The sequence below is a fragment of the Tachysurus vachellii genome, chromosome 16 (assembly GCF_030014155.1).
Source record: "Tachysurus vachellii isolate PV-2020 chromosome 16, HZAU_Pvac_v1, whole genome shotgun sequence".
Classification (NCBI taxonomy): Eukaryota; Metazoa; Chordata; class Actinopteri; order Siluriformes; family Bagridae; genus Tachysurus; species Tachysurus vachellii.
The window spans coordinates 7,376,375-7,396,800 of NC_083475.1; the positions used below are offsets into that span (position 1 = coordinate 7,376,375).

A 20,426-nucleotide genomic window follows, 5' to 3' on the forward strand; every position below is an offset into this window, starting at 1 on the left:
TCTGTGTGGATTAGTGATCCTTCAGCTACAGGAGCATTAGTGAGATCAGACACTGATGTTGGAGTGTGTCTGTGTGGATTAGTGATCATTCAGCTACAGGAGCATTAGTGAGATCAGACACTGATGTTGGAGTGTGTCTGTGGGGATTAGTGATCATTCAGCTACAGGAGCATTAGTGAGATCAGACACTGATGATGAGTCACTGCTCTGTACAGGACACTCGAGTTCTTCCACTCCAACATTAACACACCATGTCTTCATGGAGCTCAGGTGCTTTGTGCACAGGTACATTATTTTACTGTAACAGTGTCTTTAAAGGAAGGGTAATTATAATGTTATAGTATACAGAGATTTTATAGATTAAATTATGTGTTTCTAAATTTGTGAGGAAATAATATATAGTTGTTATGAATAGATTTGGACCACATGCAGATGGACACACCACTGAATGAAGCTGAAGGAGAAGGCCTAGCTGCTTCTTCATCCACCTACACTGCTGTACTATTTAGGACAGGACATCCTTGAAATTTATAACCTGACTAATACAAAAAAATACACTCACCATTCACTTTAATAAGAACACCTGTACACCTGCTCAGTTTATGCAGTTATCCAATCTTCTAAACGATCCAGGCCTCTCCGGTACTAACAGCCATGCCACAGTTAAAGTTCAACAGATCTCATTTTGTTCTTCATTATGATGTTTATCATGAACATTTACCTGCACCTGATCATTTATGCATTGTGCTTCTGCCACATGATTTGGTCATTAGATAACTGCATGCAGGTGTAAGTGTACAGGCGTTCCTATTAAAGTAAACAGTACGTATGTATGTATGTATGTATGTATGTATGTATGTATGTATGTATGTATGTATATAATTTCTGATGGCCTGCCTAGTCGACTAGAAAGAGAAGATACTAACAAAATCTGGTTCTAACTCAGCTCACACAACACATGGAGGGAAAGAAGCATGAAAAGGAGCTCTGAGAGCCACTGTGTCAGAAGAAGAAGAAGAAGAAGAAGAAGAAGAAGAAGAAGAAGAAGAAGCAGAAGATGATGATGATGATGATGATGATGAAGCAGTAGCAGCAGCAGCAGTAACAGCAGCAGTGGTAGAGGAGCTGTAGTAGTAGTAGTAGTAGTAGTAGTAGTAGTAGAGGACCTTTCTCAGGTTCTCCTCTAGATGGCGCTACACTCCCAGTAAACACTCATGCAAAGGAAGAAGAGTTTTGGTGAACGTCAGCTCTAAGCAGAGCTTTGTTGTTGTTTTTTTTACCGTCATTATTATAATTATAGGACCAGGACCTCTTACACTTAAAGGCTCTCAGAATGACAAAGGCTAAGAAAATGAAAAGGGAAAAGATTAGTGTTGCGACTGAGGTGAGTCACATGTAGCACCATGACGCATAGCAGACCGGCCATGTTGACTGTGTGTGTGTGTGTGTGTGTGTGTGTGTGTGTGTGTGTGTGTGTGTGTGTGTGTGTGTGTGTTGTGACAGAAATGAGTTAATGTGTGAAGCACAAAGCTAAAGCGTGAAATAACGCGATTCTGCACGTATTTTATATCTTAACCTCGATGTAATCAGTGGTGGTTTCTATGCCACTGTAGGTGTTTCCACTGCCACCTCGTGGACGTAAGCGGTATTGCATTACTACTTGTAGTCTTGTTTAGTCTTTGGGAAAAAAAAACCCCAAAGTGATTCAATAGGTAGCCAACAGAGATTGATTAAAAATTATATACAATAGCAATCCATTGCACAGCTTACAATGTATATGTCTCATGCTATAGTATCTAAGTGTCCCATTGAGCTGTTAGAGAGAAGATCATCATATTTATATTGAAATGAATACCAATATAAGTGCTATGACCAGGCACGCTCTTGAGCATTTCTTATTAAATCGAATATTTTTTTTGTTCTAGATTGACCGTATTGAGGAGCAGCGCTTGAAGTGTCAGAGTAGCCTGGAGAGGGAGGAATTCAGACATCGACGTGAGGAGCTCTCAGAGGAAGAAAAGTAAGCTGGCACGTTTTGAATATGGAGAAATTAATTAACTATTACTCACTGTCGTAACTATTACACCAAGCCACATAAGGCTATAACACTCCTATGTGTTTCCAAAGACAGGCTCTTGAGGATGAAATGGAGATCATGAACGAGAGGATAAAGACGTACGGTAATGCAGCGAAAAATAAGTTTTGGTCCAAAAAAAAAACGTTTTGTTGCTGTGTAGTTGATTAGGCATGTATGTTGTTTCAGAGAAGGAGCTCGCAGATTTGCGAGGTGAGAACAGGAGGAATATGATGCTGTCTGTAGCATTGCTGGCCATCACTGCGCTTTTCTATTACGCCTTTGTTTATTGAGGACACCTGTAGCCACACCGCCGCCTTGAGCCGTCATCCATCTTCTGTTTTTAGAAGGCTAGTAGACCGATGCGCCTTCATGAGTGCAAGTCCGATCGCTGGAGGCTTAATCATGGATAATATGAACACAAAAAAAATCTACACACCAAATCTATTAGCCATAATGTTAAAACCATATACTGTACAGGTGAAGTGTATAACATCGATTATGTCATGACTGTGAGACCTGTCAGTGGTGGGATTTATAAGGCAGCATTTGAACAGTCAGTTCTTGAGTTTGATGTGTTGGAAGACGGAAAAATGTGTAAAAATGTTTGTAAAGTTTTGGCGTCAGAAACCAAAGCATACCTTATGTGAAGTCTGGCACAACAGACGGACACTATTTTAGATAGGTGGTGTATGTACATCATTTTACATTATTGGCTTCTGGGTTCTGATTTATTTATTTTTTTTGAGTAAATAAAAAAAAAAGACAAAATAGAATTGGAAGAAAATATATGTATATTTGTAAAAACCCATAATGAGAACCAGGAGAAGTGAAAGAAAGTTCCACGTATGTATTGCGCTCAGAAATCATTTGTATCACTGTTAACATTTTTAATAAGGGTGTAGAAACTTTTTGCACTCATGTGTCATGTACAGTATGTGATGTATGTTCCGTTAGGGCAAATATGACGATCTACACAAACATCCTGTGTACGTGTCTCATACTTGCCAAAATCTACACTAGATCTTACTACATGTGTGAATTTTGATAAAACTGTGTAAATATATATAAATATTTCCGCTGCTGGGGTTTTTGTGTTGGTGGGTTTTTTTTTACATTTAATTTATATTGGATATACATCATATACATATTTTAATGAAGGGCCACTTTGGGTAATGTATTATATTCTAGGTAATTTATTTTGTTTTTAAAATAAATCCTCTGATAGTTTTGATCGTCTCTGTGAGTTACTTACTATAGAAATCCAAATTGTATTTGTCGGTACAACAAGCAGTGTATGATTGTGTATGTGAAGGATAAAATTAGAATTTCTATAGTAACAACTCATGTGCCATGTACAGGGGCGGTTCTAGAGGCGGGGCCACAGGGGCCCTGGCCCCTGTTGAAATCTGATTGGCCCCTGATTGGCCCGCGTTCCATCAATCGAGAAGAGCATCCGGAGAATTTTTTACAAACGATCACAGATGCAATTCCACCCCCAAACAATTGGCGGCACTCGAGCGTTTGAAAAAGGAACGACTGCCGCAATGTATTTGCACCGTACTGAATAAATTATTTTGTGTGTTTGAATGTACCCTGTACTTGGCCCCTGAATGTAACATGTGGCCCCTTAATGGCCCCTGTTACAGAAAAATCCTAGAACCGCCACTGGCCATGTAATATAAGACTAAGAATAATCAGATTTTAATGATAAAGTGGTATTTTCCTTAAGGAGACTTACTAGACTTTTATGCAAGGAGTCTTCACTGTAAGTAGTTTTCCGCCATGGGAAAGTCTTCAGGAGTGAAACGACAAGCTCCAAGACAGGGAGAGAGCGTTTATTATTGCTATAACATAAACCATTACAGGAAATAATAATTTGTCTTGTTGATGTTCCACAATGATTATTAAAGTTATTATTAACACCATTTCATCATATAGTAATTTATGCTATATCAAGCTTAAATAAAATGTATTCTGTCTCTACTGCTGTATTGTGACTTCTGACTTCTTGAGATATGGGAAATGATTATTACCCACATGTGAAATATCAGCATTAAACTTGAACTCGGGTTCAAAACTGAAATGCAGTCTGGAGTTGTGTTGTGTGACGTTGATTGATGCAAAATGCTGTAAATTAGTGAATCGAGATACAAACACCATCTGTCTTTAGTCGCTGAATGTTTTCCAGGTAACTTTTTATTGCATTTCTACAGGACTTACATGCACAGAAGAGTATTGGGACAGAGAAGGGGTTATTACATCCAAATTCAGATCCAGCAAAAAAAGAAAAACAAAACTAACCAGCACATCCACTGTTAATATAACATTCTACCAACCAGGTTTTTTTTTTTTTCCTCCACGTTTCCTTACTGCAATGGATCGAAACACCATAAAGCCAGTTTAGTCCTTATTATAGACCGGTAAATAAATAAAACCAAGAGTTGCGGTTTTGTAGTTGTAATTTGTAAATCTCTTACCATCTTGCTAAGGTTTTAGATCCAAGGAAATGTTGTGTTCTACCACGATTCACTACAAGGTGCTATTAAACAGAGCTAGATTGCATCCAGGTGGCAGGAATACATGGATTTGTACAACCGGAAATCTTTTATACCACCTCATTTAATACATAAAGTACTTTCACCATAACTAAAATAGATTCTTTTATCTCAAAATAAAGATTAAGGATAAAATATTCCAAATGCATATTGTTTGTTAATAGGCCTTGTTCAGTGTTGCGAGTCACGAGTCACTGAGAGAAGAGGAAGAAAAGCAGGTCATCAGTGAACAGAACGGAGATGCTACACAAACCTTAGTACGTCCGTTAATGCTATGTTCATTCCTGTGGTCCCAGAAGCTGAATGGCTAAAAGCTAGACAACTAATACTTCAATGACAACAATGGATCCAGTGAGCCCAGTGATATGTACCACACCAAACACATTATTTTTCTCCACAGAAAACATTACACAGCTGATTGGGTTCCTCACAAGAGAAAAAAAAAACAAGGCAGGAAAAAAAAAAAGGAATACACATCCGCAGACGTGGATGTACAAGGGAGGATGCATCCATCAATACCTTTTTTTTTTTTTTTTTAAATATAGCCTGGAAACATTAAAATACGCACACACACATATACATTATCACTTTCACAGGTTGTAATACAACATTAGACAGAAAGAGAGAGGAAGAGAGAGAGAGAGAGAGAGAAAGAGAGAGAGAGAGAGAGAGAAGGAGGGATTGAAGGAGGTCCTGAGGATACTGATCTGAATAGAAATGCACACATCCATTTCCTCAGGGTCGCTGCCTTGCTGCCTCTCTGTGCTTCTGCACACAGAGCGAGAAAGCAGCTTTTAGTCGATTTGTATTATTTCTGATGAAGAAATGATTAACAACAGAGTAAGTGAAGAAAAACAGACAGATGTACCTGATGGTGACCTATAGGAAGTCCTTGATGTTCAGGTCGGCAAGGGGATCTTTGGGAGGAGGAGGCTTTCTGGGGCTCTGAGTCATTCCAGAGGACATCTGTAAAGAAAAAAATACACCTACAGGGTACGAAACAAGTGTTGGGTCTGTATCGCTGTGGTATACGCTCAACTTATTTTCATCCTTCAATTAAATAAGCACAAATTATTTAGGCTGTCACTATTTTATATAGCCCTTATAATATTCAGCACAGATATGTGTTTGAAACGCAACATAGAGGAATTACGATTAAAACCCACTCGACATTCTGAATGGTGTTTCTTAGACTATAAAGAAGATTTTTGTACTCTACTGCATACACACACAGACATCATTGGTAATTAACACAAACTGGATGGAAATGATTTGTGTTAATTTCAGAGATTCTTGCTGTAAATGATCCTGGTTGTATTTGTAAATGAATGTAGATCTATGTACAAACAGGAATAGACTACATGACCAAATATATGTGGATAAAATACCATTAAAATCATATTTTCTACTTTCCCAAAATGTTGCTAGGATTACAGTTTCACTGGAACTAAGAGACTTAGACACTGCTCCAGCACGACGATGTCCCTGTACACAAAGCCCCTGAGCGCCATGAAGACATGGTGTGTTAATGTTGGGGTGGAAGAACTCGAGTGTCCTGCACAGAGCCCTGACTCTGACTCAACCCCACTGAACACCTTTGGGATGAACTGGAACACAGACTGAACCCCAGACCTCCTCACTCTTACACCATCAGTGTCTGATCTCATTAATGCTCTTGTAGCTGAATGATCACTAATCCCCACAGACACGCTCCAACATCAGTGTCTGATCTCACTAATGCTCCTGTAACTGAATGATCACTAATCCCCACAGACACACTCCAACATCAGTGTCTGATCTCACTAATGCTCCTGTAGCTGAATGATCACTAACCCCCACAGACGCACTCCAACACCAGTGTCTGATCTCACTAATGCTCCTGTAGCTGAATGATCACTAATCCCCACAGACACACTCCAACATCAGTGTCTGATCTCACTAATGCTCCTGTAGCTGAATGATCACTAACCCCCACAGACGCACTCCAACACCAGTGTCTGATCTCACTAATGCTCCTGTAGCTGAATGATCACTAATCCCCACAGACACACTCCAACATCAGTGTCTGATCTCACTGATGCTCCTGTAGCTGAATGATCACTAACCCCCACAGACACACTCCAACATCAGTGTCTGATCTCACTAATGCTCCTGTAGCTGAATGATCACTAATCCCCACAGACACACTCCAACATCAGTGTCTGATCTCACTAATGCTCCTGTAGCTGAATGATCACTAATCCCCACAGACACACTCCAACATCAGTGTCTGATCTCACTAATGCTCCTGTAGCTGAATGATCACTAATCCCCACAGACACGCTAGGACAAAATGTCTAGTGGCCTGTACAGAAGAGTGGAAATCATTATAACAGCAAACACAGGGGGAATAAATCTGGAACTGGATGTTCAGAGGTAAACAAACCTCTGTATAGTGTCTAATCTGCAAATTCTGAGATGTGTTTGATTTTTGTCATGGCTCACATCACATGTTTTAAGCCTCAACCTATAAGGACACATTATAATCTTATCTCAAACACACACATACATTAAGCAGTTATAATTTTTAGTTTCAAAAACAACAGCACTGTTTCTGTACCTGTAATGTTTGAGGCTGGAGATCCCTTATGTAGAGACATTCTTCATGCAAATATTTCATGCTCCTTAATAATAAACTATAAGTTCTCAATAAGGTTTAAATCCAGAGACTGTGCTTCCCAATGCACAACTCTGAGTATTGGATACTCCAGCGATCATTACCGTCTTGATTCGTTACCTTGTCAAAAGATCCATTTACAGACGAGCATCAACACAACCAAATGTTGAGCTGAAATATCCTGCTAGATAGCAGAATTCACAACGACATCACTGTTCAACAGAAGCTCCAATCACAAAACAGCACAGAAGAATCGACAACCCACCTTCGAATATACAGTGAGGTATCAGGTGCTCTTCCCTGTACATAGTCCACTTCTTTTCGCTGCTTGTTTTGAGGCCCTTTTTGTTTTCAGTTGTCACATGAAGTGAATCTTTTCTTCAGCACTGCAGCTTGTTTTTATGGAAGTGGAATTTATTTTAAAACTTGAACCCCCCAGAAATCAGATGCTCTCTTCATTGCAAGCCATCGTACTCAGTGTGCAGGAATCCTTATGTTTTATTACATTTATGTCATTTTGGCAGACAGCCTTATCCACAGCAAATTATATTTATTCCATTGGTGTTTTTTTTTAATTGTTTGTTTGCTTTTTAAACACCTGAGCAGTTGAGGGTTGAGGGTCTTGTTTAAGGGTCCAGAACATTTGCAGTTTGGAAACTGACCACATGACCATTTGATATTAACCAATGAGCTACCAGAGACATTTAGTTGTATTCTGAACCACTTGTGTATTTAAATTTACGGCTTGGAATAGTATGTCGTGTGTGTGTGTGTGTGTGTGTGTGTGTGTGTGTGGTTATGTTACCGGCGCACCCGGTGCTCCTGCAGCAGGAAACTGCGGTCTCATCATAGGCTGCTGGGGGAACATCATGGGAGCGGCACCTGTCGCACCGGGCTGCGTGTGACAAACAGAGTGTGAGACCCATGTACGTTTCTCACATGCAAGCACTCGGGAAGACGCACGTACACATTCTTACCATGCCAAAAGACAACTGGGACCCCATGAGAGGAGAAACCATGGAGGGCACAGGCTATAATGGATGTGTATTACAAAGGAGGGAAGTGGAAATTAATACAAAATAAACTATACATCACACACAAACACACACAAGTTTACAAAAAGAAAAAGAAAAAGGGAACACTGAGCTCTATTTCAGAGGGGGAGGAGGTTATTTATTTATAGCGTTACCTTATTAGTTACATCAACTTCAAGAGTTTTTTTTAATATACATGACATTTTGATAATGATATGATAATCTGTCCAATCTATTGTGCAAGCAGACCTGAATTTTATCGAACAGTGTTTAGACTAGTGGAAAGTTAGCAAGTCGAACTGGTCTGAATGTTTGATCAACATCTGGAGTGATAACACACGTATACTTACACAACAGAAATCTATCTTTACACGTGCAGCACGTGAAGCAACATGTACACTGCAAAAAAAATTTAAACTAGAAATGGAAATATCTTGAAAATTGATGACTTTAGCTAGTATTTCATAAGTTTACCGTAAATGGAACAAATCTGATTATTAAGCCCTCATCTAGCCATTTCTGTTCATTTTGAGCTTCTATTATTTCTTGAAAAAAAAAAAGAAAAAAAAAGCTTTAAATTAAGTTTAATAAATGGCTATAAACAGGTTTAATAATCGTATATATTGCTTACAGTAATCTTATAATAGCAGTTACTAAATATGTACATTTGTCTATATCAAATTTTTATTTTTTTTGCAGTGTAAAAGAAGCTCTCAGTTCCAGTTTGAGGAACTGTATGCTTGAGCAGGCCTGTGATCCGAAAATGTGTGTTTATAAAGCTTTAAATAGCAGAATAAAGAATTAGCAGAGATGTGTAGAAATCCTGTTTAGTTTAAGCAGCAGTGAGAAAGTCAGTGTAATCAGACAAAGATGTGCTGATCTGTGTGTGTATACATATTATTATTAGTAGTAGTAGCATTATTATTATAGTTTTATAGTTAAGCATCATAGTAGTAGAGTCAGCCGAAGTGGTATTGTTATAAGTATTGTCTGTTATTACTGAATTATTGTTGTTAACTTTTAATAATACAACACAATCAACACAAACTCATAAACTCATGAGTTCCTGATAATCGGTCAGTGCTTTTCTGCTGTAACACTCGTGAACTGTCCGATTATTTATTATATATCGTACACAGGATATATATACTGAATAGAGGAACAACAAAATTTAGGGAAATTTTAGTTCTAGGCTTTTTAAAACCTGACACAACCATGATCAGCATGTGGAAGGATCCAGAAAGTTCAGAGGAAAAGAAGTCACCGGACTGACCTCCATGCATGCCACCCAAAGCCATGCTGCACTACACCATGCTGCAGAGCTACACAACAACACAACATTTACCATGGGCATGCCCCAACTAGGGGCTGCTACCTGTGCTTGCCAATTCGCCCCTCCTGCTGCTTCACCCCTGAAAGACACCAAAATAACAAGTAGAGAGTGATGAATAACAAGAGAGAGAAAGAGAGACAGCAAGAAAGAAAGAAATGTGTGAGAAACTGACTTACGGTTTCTGGGTCCCCATTCCTAGATCTGAAAATCAACAAAGACACACATTACATTGTGGTTAAAATTATACAACATTCCTAGCCCACACTATAGCTATATACATATATCTACATGTATATATATACACATGTCTTTGCATATTTATTCTGCCTGAAGTGGATTGTGTGTGCTTAAAAGATTTTTTATTTTTTTTATTTCTGAATTGGTTTTCTTGTGATGTGTCTTGTGAATAAAACACAACAGGATGTTATTTAGCAAACTAATCAATGACCAGATGGTGTATTAGTTTCCTGCATTCCTATAACAGTCGATGCATGTTTCTGAGAAACCTGAAGACCTTGAATTCTAACAGCTACAAACCCTGACACCGGTGACTCCTTCTTAAAATGCTAAATAAACGTCGTCACACAAAAAACATCATCATACACCATCATATAGCGTGTCTGAAAATGATCTTTGATACTAAATGGGTAAAAATGTTAAAGATCATTTTCAAACACACAGCATTACCAAACTATAGAAACAATAATGTATTAAAATATGTACGTTATATAAACCGCACATCTGGAAGTACTAAGCCTAAGCTGCTGTTATAGAAAACTAATCAACACCTTCTGACCAATCATAATCAAGGATTAAACTCCACTGTGGTAGAAATAATTAAAGGTCACTATATAATTAAAGGCCAAGGTATAATATGTTTTTGAACTCTTGATAAATGTTTCGCTTTGTTTTAATCTTCAGTTTAAATATTAGCGTCTTTGGTGTGCTGTGCTGAAACTCACTTCCAGCTAAACTGGCCATGGTAGAGTCCAGATCCCCTCCCACTGGTTTAACTGGTGAGGCTGCCATGGGAGCGGCTGCAGCTGGTTGAGGGGCCATGGCGGGCATGAGCATATCCCCCAAGCCACCGAACGCTGAAGAAATAAGAATCCGTAACAGATTCAAAACTGAATTTCATTTCTACATCAACCATGACACTTCCATCAAAATGTTATAACTGGACAAAACCAGTGAATTCACACAAAGAACCAAATACAGCACCAACAACACCGACTTTATCACAGCACATTACTCACACTATACACATACAACATCACTCCAGGCAACATTCTACACTCTGCTCCATAATTAGACTGTAGCACTGAAGTATAATACATACAATATTGTTCACTTTCTAAAGTCACAGTTCTTTTGTTTTATATTTTAAAATGTATCTTATCGTAAATCTCTTTATACAGTCCATCAAGTTTATCCAATAAAAACAGCCATGCATTGATTAAATCAACACATCCTTCCATCCAATTATCCATCCATCTATCCATTTAAAGCATCATTTCATCCATCCATCCATCCATCCGTCCATCCATCCATCCATCCACTCATCCATCCATCTAAAGCACCCTTCCATCAATCCATCAATCTATCTATCATTTCATCTGTCCATCCTTCCTGCACTGATCAATCCAACCACCCATTTACTCTATCCATCCATTGTTTCCTCATCCATCTATCCATTCTACCATCTACGCATTTATCTATTTATCCATCCATCTATCCATGATTCAACCAATCCATCTTTTAATTGATAAAACCATGCATACATTCATCTATCCTTCCATCCCAATACCAATGCATCCCATTCAGTTCACTATCCAAACCATCTACCCTCCCATCCATCCATCCATCCAACCATCTATTCTATCCATACATTACTGTATCTATCTATCCATTATTTCATTCATCCATTTGTCCATCCCATCTAGTCCATCCACCCCTTACTGCATCAATGCATCCACCCTTCCATCATTTCAGCCAACCATTCACCCATCATTCTATCCACTGCTTTTTGTTTCCATCCCATCTAATCTAGTAAGTGGAGCATGTAGCTGGAGCAGACAGTTATATACACACAGGTTTGAACATGTTTCGGACAGTCAGTCTAGTCTGGCTCACAGGCATCAAGTCCCTCTCTCTTCTCTCCTCTCTACTTAGTTACTGTCACAGAGCCAGGGCTGAATATTTTACTGCAATGCAGTCATGCACTGTGGAACTTGTGTAGAAGCATCAGGACTCACCGTAGCACAGGAGGAAGCAAGCAATGACCCAGACCAAGATTGGGAGAGAGATTAGAGGAGATGAAAGATATTATGGTAGAAGCATAGAATAAATCAATAAAAAAAGCAGAAAGAATTAATAAAACGGTGACACATAGAGCAAACAGTATGGAAATGCGGGCATTCAAAATAAAATAAATAAAAAACGAGAACGTGATCAAACAATGAATAACAAAGAGAGATCGAAATTGGCATAACATGAGGAAGAGTGATATGAAAAAAGAGAGAAAGAGCAGTACAAAGGAATTCAGCATTAAGCACGAAGTACTCGGAGACTTTAAATACACAAATGGTGGTGCATATACCGGCATGGACAGTGAACACACAGCTTGCCTTCACCCACTCCTTCACACACTATGTGAAAGAACCAAAACACACCGACTGATATGTCTCACTCACGCTATCCTCCACTCTTCAAAAGAACATAGACACTTTTCAAGGAATGCCACGTGTAGAACACACACCACACGGGTCAATAACACAATGTTACACACACATGGCACACTTCACCGGTTAGTACACAGTACAGTCACGATGACGCTGGAGCTAAAATATACTTCACAGAACACATAAAAAAATGGAAGAATATCACACAAGGGAGAAAGAGGCATAGGCACAGTACCTCCCATTAGATCTCCTCCTGCAGATGTTGCTGGTGCTGGAGCTGTGGCTTGGCAATTGGCTGCACCTGCAGAGTCTGGAGGAACCCAAATCAGGCAACCAGGCCAAAGGAGGTATGCATGCAGCATGAGGGCAGAGAACGGTTAAGAATGAGCCGTCGACCACACACTGAGTGGAAACCGCAAAGACACACAGATCAAGTGTCAATTGCAGAGCAAAGACACAAATCTTTCAACAGTTTGCAAGGGACAATTTTTTTTTCTGTGTGTAAATGTCTTCAAAAGTCAGAAATTGTTTTTGTATCTGAAACAACGGAGACCATTAATGGCACGTGAGATTGGAACATTAATGTGAGAAAACATATACACACAGTTTAGACACACACACAAACACACACACACACACACACACACACACACACACACACACACACACACACACAAAGAAAACAGCTCTTGAACAAACCACATTTTTCTTTGTACACTTTATATTTTATAACTGGCATCCAAACAGTCATTAAGGATTTAATTCAGTTTTATCTGAAACCCAAGCAAAAGAAAGCAGCCAGCAGTTATGCTGCATTCGACTACAAGTCGCAACTCGTAAATTCTGACCTCCGATTCTCTTTCTCATCTCAGGATCTCTGGACAATCTACTCAACCCCACGTTCAGAAACTGATGTTAAATCAAGAAGTGTACGTAGATGAAACTAAAATCTATCAGTGACTACACAGATCCCACATCACAGTTACAATCATTCATAGTCCCCCCCACACACACACACACTTTGTAGCTCATACGATACAGAGGTCAAAAATTACGCAATTCCAAATTCCCACTTTTGAGGAAAGTCGAATGCAGCAATAAGATGAACCCCAACCTGGAACACCTGAGCCTCCACCTAGAAACTCGGTACCCACCCCCGACCAAATCCAGAGCTGCGCCACTGTCCAGCCAGCTCCCAGGGGCTGAGAGAGCAGCAGGAGGTGGGCTGAACACATCTGCAGCAGGAGCATCAACACAGGTGCAGGAATTTGTTCACAATTCGTTTCTACTCACTTTTTTTTTAGAAATCACACATTACTAAAGAAAATGAAAAAACTAGACATTTAAAATAAGGTACAAACATATAAAAAAAATGTATTGGATATCCACTGAGAATGTGCTGCAGAAGAAGAAAAAGCTGAAAGGGGCTGTGTCTCAATCAGCTCTCTAGCCCTCTAGCTGGTGAATCAATCCATCACGCGTACTATACACATTGAGACTTTCTAATGAATTCATCAGTCACTGACACAAAAGTAACATTTTTTAAATGGCATATTAATGTGTTCGCTTAATCACATATGTTTCTGTCATGGTACTTCAAGCAGGATCTTAGGCTCGCTAGTGGATTTTTAAATCATTAACCACTAAAATGTTATATTAAAACAAACTGTACATAGAAACATTATAAATCATTATAATCATTCAGGAGCTACAACTACAATAACAAGCTACTTATAGGTTGTAGACAAAGTTGGCTGAGAATTTTCTGCTATTTTGTTTTTCGATCAAAAAGGTACAAGGGAACAAAGTGAGTATCGATGCTCCCTGGATTTTGTAGTGCACTGTGGGATTTTAGGGAGCAAATGTTCCAGTGCACTTGAGAGAGAGAGAGAGAGAGAGAGAGAGAGAGAGAGAGAGAGAGAGAGAGAGAGAGAGAGAGAGAGAGAGAGAGAGAGTACTTAAAAATGTCAGACTCTCTGATCAACGCCCTGACTACTGAACTAGAGCTAATTGAGACACAGCCAGTGTTTAGCCTGAAGAGTGAGGAGTAAATCATGAGTCACGGAAATGCTAAAACGGAGAAGAAGTCAAAAAGTTTAGAAAGAGGAAGAGGAAGCAGTTCCATGTGGATAACTCAGGCTCAGTAGAGGAAAAGCTCATCTTGAGCAGGCCAGAGAAGGAGAGGAGGGATAACGGGCATACCTGATGAAAACAGGTCTAGACTGGGAGCCTGATCGGATTTGGCTGCAGCTGGTTCAGGCATGGAGTCAAAAAAGCCTAGAGGCAAGGACACAAAGCCGCATACTCTATACACATGTAGTTGATAAAGAAAGAATGATATAAACACAGTGCAAAAAAACAAGAGAGCAAATGAGGTAAGGTGATTAACACAAACCAAGCCAGCAAACACATCAATCACCTCCGAGGATCTGTGTATAAACACCAGGACTTGAAATAAAACACATGAATCAGTCTCATATAAATGATTCATTCAGGACGTTTGTCCTTTTCTTCTCATAGGCAGCCCTTTAAGCCTCTGTGTAAACTGTAAGCTGATTTGCTATAAGAAAAGGACACAATCACATCTACACAAACTTCCCTGAAATGTTCATTGGTGTAACACGTCGAGGTAAAAAAACACGCAGCCTGAAAACGAGGCTTCGCTTTATCTTTGTTCTCCTTTAGAGAAGATGTGTCACTCAGGATTGGCATGCAGGAACACACATTCAGACATTACCACTAAACAGATCTATCGTAGGAGCTGCAGGGGCTGGAGAGATGAGCATGCTGGAGGTGAGTGGGGTCTGAATCGGGACGGCTGACACCGAGCCGAATAAAGAGGCGCTGCTCTCCGCGGGCTGCATGGAGAACATGTCCAGGTGTGGGGAAACAGCCGCGCAATCCGCAGCTGGGGCAAACAAGTCTTGATGAGAGAAGAAAAGGGAAATAACTGTAACTGTTAGAAAATATGTCTGTGTTTGTTTAGTCCTGTGCAGGTGCAAGCTGAAATGCATCCCAAGAGTCACTACTGAGTTTTTTTTAATCATAACCCAGTAAAAATAATAAAGTTTAGAAAGTTCATATCGGGTGTTACATGATCAGAGATCACACAGACAACAAAACGTGATCGTGCACACAAGCGTCTGGACCCTGTAATATGTTAAGAGGAGAACAAACACAAGAAATTTAAAAAAAAAAAAAAAAGAACTGGCAAGATAAAGAGAAATTTATTTACACTATTCGTGTAAATCGGAAAACACCATGCACGTGACACACGAGTGCAACACGCTCAGGACAGGTTGCCATGACATCGCAGACTGACGATCGTCATGGCAACGGCCTTCCCTGCTGTGAGGAAGATCCGAACCAGTTGTCAATAAAAGCACACAGTTTAATGATCACATTAATACACTTCCATGGCTTAAGCAAATTCACACACACACACACACACACACACACACACACAGATACACTCTGCACCCACCATTTGAAGCAGAAGCATCAGCAGCAGGAGCGGTCACAGTGGCTGAACCCCCCGTTTCCACAGCGGGAGCTGGTTCAGCTGCAGAGCTTCCAAATGCATCTAAATCCCCAGTGACAAGCAGGGATGGATGGAAGAAAGAAAGGAAAGTTCAGTAAGAAAAGACGTGTGAGGCGTGGAGTCTAAAAATGTTGTCTGAAGAAGCTCTGGGGAGCCTTTAAACCTCCTTCCAGTACTCTGGATCTCTGCCAAGTAGATGAATAAATCCTCTAGCATTCTTCTCTCACAGAAGCCAAACACTTGATTGTTCTATTGATTTATTAAATGGGAGCAAATTAAATTAGGGAATAAATATGTATAGAAAAAAAATATAGATTTCTGCAACTCCAAATGTTTTCATATAAAAAAGACTTGATTTGATTTTTTTGAAGAATTGATTTTATTACAAAATATTCCCACTCATAATATTTACAGTGTAAGAAGTTAAATGAAGTGTTTTAGTTATAAAAAAAATGATATTGATTGGGTTTTTCGACTGACGCTCGAGGTTTCGGGATCAGTATTGATATATATTAAAAAAAAACAAAAAAAAAACAGAAGTATCATGCCTTCTCTAAATATAACTCAGAATCAAGTCTTGTAGCTTTGGTGTGAAAGAAGAAAGAAGAATCAAGAGAGAGCAGGATATACAGCTTGAAGGGTATAGATTTCTGAGAAGTAAAGCACATTTTGATAGAAACTTAACATATTCTTATCTCAGGCGAGGTGTGAAGCCACTGTTTGGTTCGACGCATTCACGATAAAAGCATCCAGTAGGACAATGTATTGAAATTGTGCTGAAATTGTACTGAAAACGATGACCCTTACTCAGTACTCAGTGCATCGGGGAATGTAAACACATCTTCTTTTTTCTTTTCTTTTCTTTTTTTTCACTCTGGTTTAAATTTCTTCTCTACTGACCTCCTAGGAGATCCGCCGAGCTCGGGGTCGGGCCAGCGGTGGTAGAGGGAGGGGCTACAGAGGCAGCTCCTTCGCCAGCTGGGGCACTAGATACAGCTGTCGCAGGAGAGGCAGAGTCTACGGCAGGGGTGGAGTCAGGGAGCAGAGTCTCCGTAGTGAGGGAACCGAATTCTACATATGCCACAGCACCGTCAAAGCGTAACAAAACCGCAAAAAATAACAAGGCAAAAAAAAGAAGAAGACGCACATTTAAGAGAGAAAGAGAAAAAGAGTGGTGAAATGAGACGAGGCTGGGAAGCAAGAAGAAAGGACAACAGTGGAGGACTACAGACAGTCTGGCTGTCAGAATATAACATCATTAAAAGAATAAAAAACACTCACCTGACCCCAAAAGATCTGCAGAAGCACAGAGCAAAAAGAACAGATATCATCAGTGTGTATAGATCATGAATACTGCTGTATCGTGCATGAATATTCAATACAATATAATATACAGATTTGCAATGCTTTCTTTTTTCTGTTTATTCCAGATCCATGCTTGTGAATGATTCAGATGGTGTTGAGTAATTTTCTAACACCAGTAGCACGGACACTGGTTCCAGTTCTGATGTGTGTATTATTCTGCGTGTTTATTCTAATACATTATTACAGCATCACACTTTACACTTTACAGACATTAATAATCCTGCACTTAATACCTGCATTAATACTAAAACATGAAGGAATTGTGTGAGATTGGAAAAGAAATAAATGAATGGAGAACAACTCAAAATTGGGATGAGATTAAAAAGATTGAGGTTTAAGATGAAATTAATCCAGCCTCCCAAATACGGCAAATAATTAAAACAATCTGAAATGAGGATCACTTAATATTGTTCTTTCTTATAAAGTTGTTTTGGTTTTGTTTACCACAACGTGTATGTGTTAATTAATGCATGAACTAACATACATGCACTTATGCATTCATCACGTCGTAGTTAAGGTTAGTTCATCGTAATTCAAGTTCATTTCAAGTTCAAGTTTCTTTATTTGTCATTTCGCTACATGCTGAGACATGCAGTGGAACGAGATGTCGCGTCTCACAGGTCAAACGGTGCAACATACATATAGACATTAAACATCAAAAAACAACACAAAGCACAAAACAAAGCAATACAATTTAAATACACAAAAAATACACTCAAGCAATAAATATAGGTATAATTCTGATTAATTCAGGCGTTAGTGCAGGATATAGTGTTTCTCGTCACTGTTTCTATAGCAACAACTTAAATGACAGATGCACAATATTAAAAAATGTCTGTAATTGTGGTGTTTTCTGTCTTCAGGACAGAGCAATTTGTGTTTCTCAGAAACAGGACAAGCTCAGTTTTTGTCTAATTTACTTAAATTAAAAAAATAAGGGGCTGATGATAGAATAGCTGTTTATATTTATATATTTTTACAGACATTTCAGAAATAAAACATAATTCTAAATGGATAGAAAATTCTCTGTGCTGCTCTTTAATTGGTATAAATGTTTATTGTTGGCAAACTGCTATTATATACAGTAAGAGAAATCTATCCATCCATCTTTCTATCCGTCTACAAAATAATCCACACTTCTGCTTTGCATCCGGAAGCCAGACAGCATCCCATAATAATATGATAATTAGTGAATGTGCTGCTTGTTACCTCCCCAAGATGTTGGAGCAGATGAAGCAGGTGGCCCTGAAGAAGACAATGGATCCAAGTCCAGCAAAGAACTAAAGAGAATTCAGGGAGAAATAATTCAGCCCTTTAATAACTCAGGAGAAAATAAAGAACAACACTTGGACTTAAATAGAGTTACAAAGAGGAAGTGAGATTTGACGTTAGAAGCGATCACTCACTCGGTTGCAGGCTCAGCCGGAGCAGACGCAGCAGATGCAGACGCAGATGCTGCCGCAGCCTCGGTGGGCGGCGGCTCCAGGGTAGGCACAGAGGCTCCAGATTTGGAGGGAGTGGAGGTCGGAGAGACGTTGTTGGTGGGTGATCCCTACAACGTGATTAAAAAAATAGAAGGTTTGAATGTGTGTGGTTTTTAGAGAAAGAATTTATATAGAGTACGCATGAGAATTGGATTCCGAAAGGAAACTCACCTTTGTCGGAGACCTGACGGATGAAGAAATAACAGACAGATGTTACTCTCTTAGAAAATCGGTTCCTTGGGGTTCTGTACTTGGTGAGTATGAACTTTTCTTTCCACAAAAAAATGGTTCTATATAGAAGTCTTGGAAAGCAACTCAGCTTTTAGTTTAAAATACGTCTACAACTGAGAAAATGAGTTAAAGGTGAAATCAGAGCCATTCGTGTTTGGAGTTTTATCTCTAAGTTAATAGCCTTGAAAAAATATCAGAGTTTAAAGAATTTATGAAATAACTAAAGCTGAAATGAAAAGAAAAAAACGCTTATGAAAGGGGTTTTGCTGTCATTTAGCCTGCATTTGAATTTGCTCTATTCATTCATTCATTCATCTTCTATCGCTTATCCGAACTACCTCGGGTCACGGGGAGCCTGTGCCTATCTCAGGCGTCATTGGGCATCAAGGCAGGATACACCCTGGACGGAGTGCCAACCCATCGCAGGGCACACACACACAATCTCATTCACTCACGCAATCACACACTACGGACAATTTTCCAGAGATGCCAATCAACCTACCATGCATGTCTTTGGACCGGGGGAGGAAACCGGAGTACCCGGAGGAAACCCCCGAGGCACGGGGAGAATATGCAAACTCCACACACACAAGGCGGAGGCGGGAATCGAACCCCCAACCCTGGAGGTGTGAGGCGAACGTGCTAACCACTAAGCCACCGTGCCCCAATTTGCTCTATTTTCTTGCCTAAATTTGTATCAAATACTAATAATCAGTTCCAATGAATCACAATGATTCTATAGAAGAATAACATGTTCTCTATGTTGTGGTTCGATTTATGAAACAAGTGATAGAAGCGTTCATTTTAAATAGTGTACAAAAGTATAAAGAATACACACAATAAACTTACCCCTCTCTGAGAATGCAGAGTGAAGGAAAGAGAAAATAGAAAATAGGTCATGAAATCAGCAGGAATTTGATTTGAGCCCACATGCAAACAGAACAGGACGTGTATAGATATTAATTACCCTTTCTTCCCCTCTAGGCTGTTCATGTGTGTCTCCAGAGACTCCAGAATACTGCTGGGGGCCTACACACACACACACACACACACTCATTGTCACAGAGACCGAACAAATCTTCAACACTTCCAACACACATGCAGAGCAAGAGAGAGAAGTAGAAGCACACCAGAGTGACTTCATACTTACCCTGTATCATATCAGTGTCATTCCTAAGAACACTAATCACCCGGAACACTAATCACACTCCAAATCAGTTCATCACACATCACACACCAGCACAATGAGTGCACACAGAAGCCCAGCACCAACGCTGCACTTAACTCATTGCTTCCTTTTTATTTCTTGTGGTTAGTCAACAGGGAATGTTTCTCTTCTCAATAAAGTAACTGCTGATCAAGAAGTAGCTGATGCTGTATAGTTTGCATGTAAAGTTAAAACTTTAAATTTTTTAAACATTTGGTAGACGCCTTTATCCAGAGCGTCTTACATTTTTATCTCATTTTGT

At 39.5% G+C, this 20,426-nt stretch overlaps 2 protein-coding genes across 2 annotated transcripts in view; one reads left to right on the forward strand and one right to left on the reverse strand.

Annotated features, from left to right (window-relative positions):
• The first annotated feature begins 1,197 nt into the window (after nucleotides 1–1,197).
• On the forward strand, nucleotides 1,198–4,002 carry ccdc167 (coiled-coil domain containing 167). Its single transcript, XM_060889907.1, has 4 exons — nucleotides 1,198–1,384; nucleotides 1,926–2,020; nucleotides 2,128–2,180; nucleotides 2,264–4,002. The coding sequence occupies exons 1-4, from the start codon at nucleotides 1,334–1,336 to the stop codon at nucleotides 2,365–2,367; spliced, it is 303 nt and encodes a 100-aa protein (XP_060745890.1). The 5' UTR covers nucleotides 1,198–1,333; the 3' UTR covers nucleotides 2,368–4,002.
• A 265-nt stretch (nucleotides 4,003–4,267) lies between these two features.
• Nucleotides 4,268–20,426, reverse strand: part of snap91b (synaptosome associated protein 91b) — a 36,012-nt gene continuing 19,853 nt past the window's right edge. The window contains exons 9-23 of the mRNA XM_060889910.1: nucleotides 19,925–19,986; nucleotides 19,807–19,812; nucleotides 18,898–18,910; nucleotides 18,649–18,794; nucleotides 18,452–18,522; nucleotides 17,159–17,173; nucleotides 16,778–16,948; nucleotides 15,821–15,919; nucleotides 12,572–12,646; nucleotides 10,618–10,749; nucleotides 9,832–9,856; nucleotides 9,698–9,734; nucleotides 8,094–8,183; nucleotides 5,501–5,598; nucleotides 4,268–5,400 (exon numbers count right to left, since the gene is read on the reverse strand). Of these exons, the coding sequence (XP_060745893.1) occupies nucleotides 5,512–5,598; nucleotides 8,094–8,183; nucleotides 9,698–9,734; nucleotides 9,832–9,856; nucleotides 10,618–10,749; nucleotides 12,572–12,646; nucleotides 15,821–15,919; nucleotides 16,778–16,948; nucleotides 17,159–17,173; nucleotides 18,452–18,522; nucleotides 18,649–18,794; nucleotides 18,898–18,910; nucleotides 19,807–19,812; nucleotides 19,925–19,986 (1,029 nt within the window). The 3' untranslated portion in view covers nucleotides 4,268–5,400; nucleotides 5,501–5,511. The remainder of the gene's footprint in view (nucleotides 5,401–5,500; nucleotides 5,599–8,093; nucleotides 8,184–9,697; nucleotides 9,735–9,831; nucleotides 9,857–10,617; nucleotides 10,750–12,571; nucleotides 12,647–15,820; nucleotides 15,920–16,777; nucleotides 16,949–17,158; nucleotides 17,174–18,451; nucleotides 18,523–18,648; nucleotides 18,795–18,897; nucleotides 18,911–19,806; nucleotides 19,813–19,924; nucleotides 19,987–20,426) is intronic.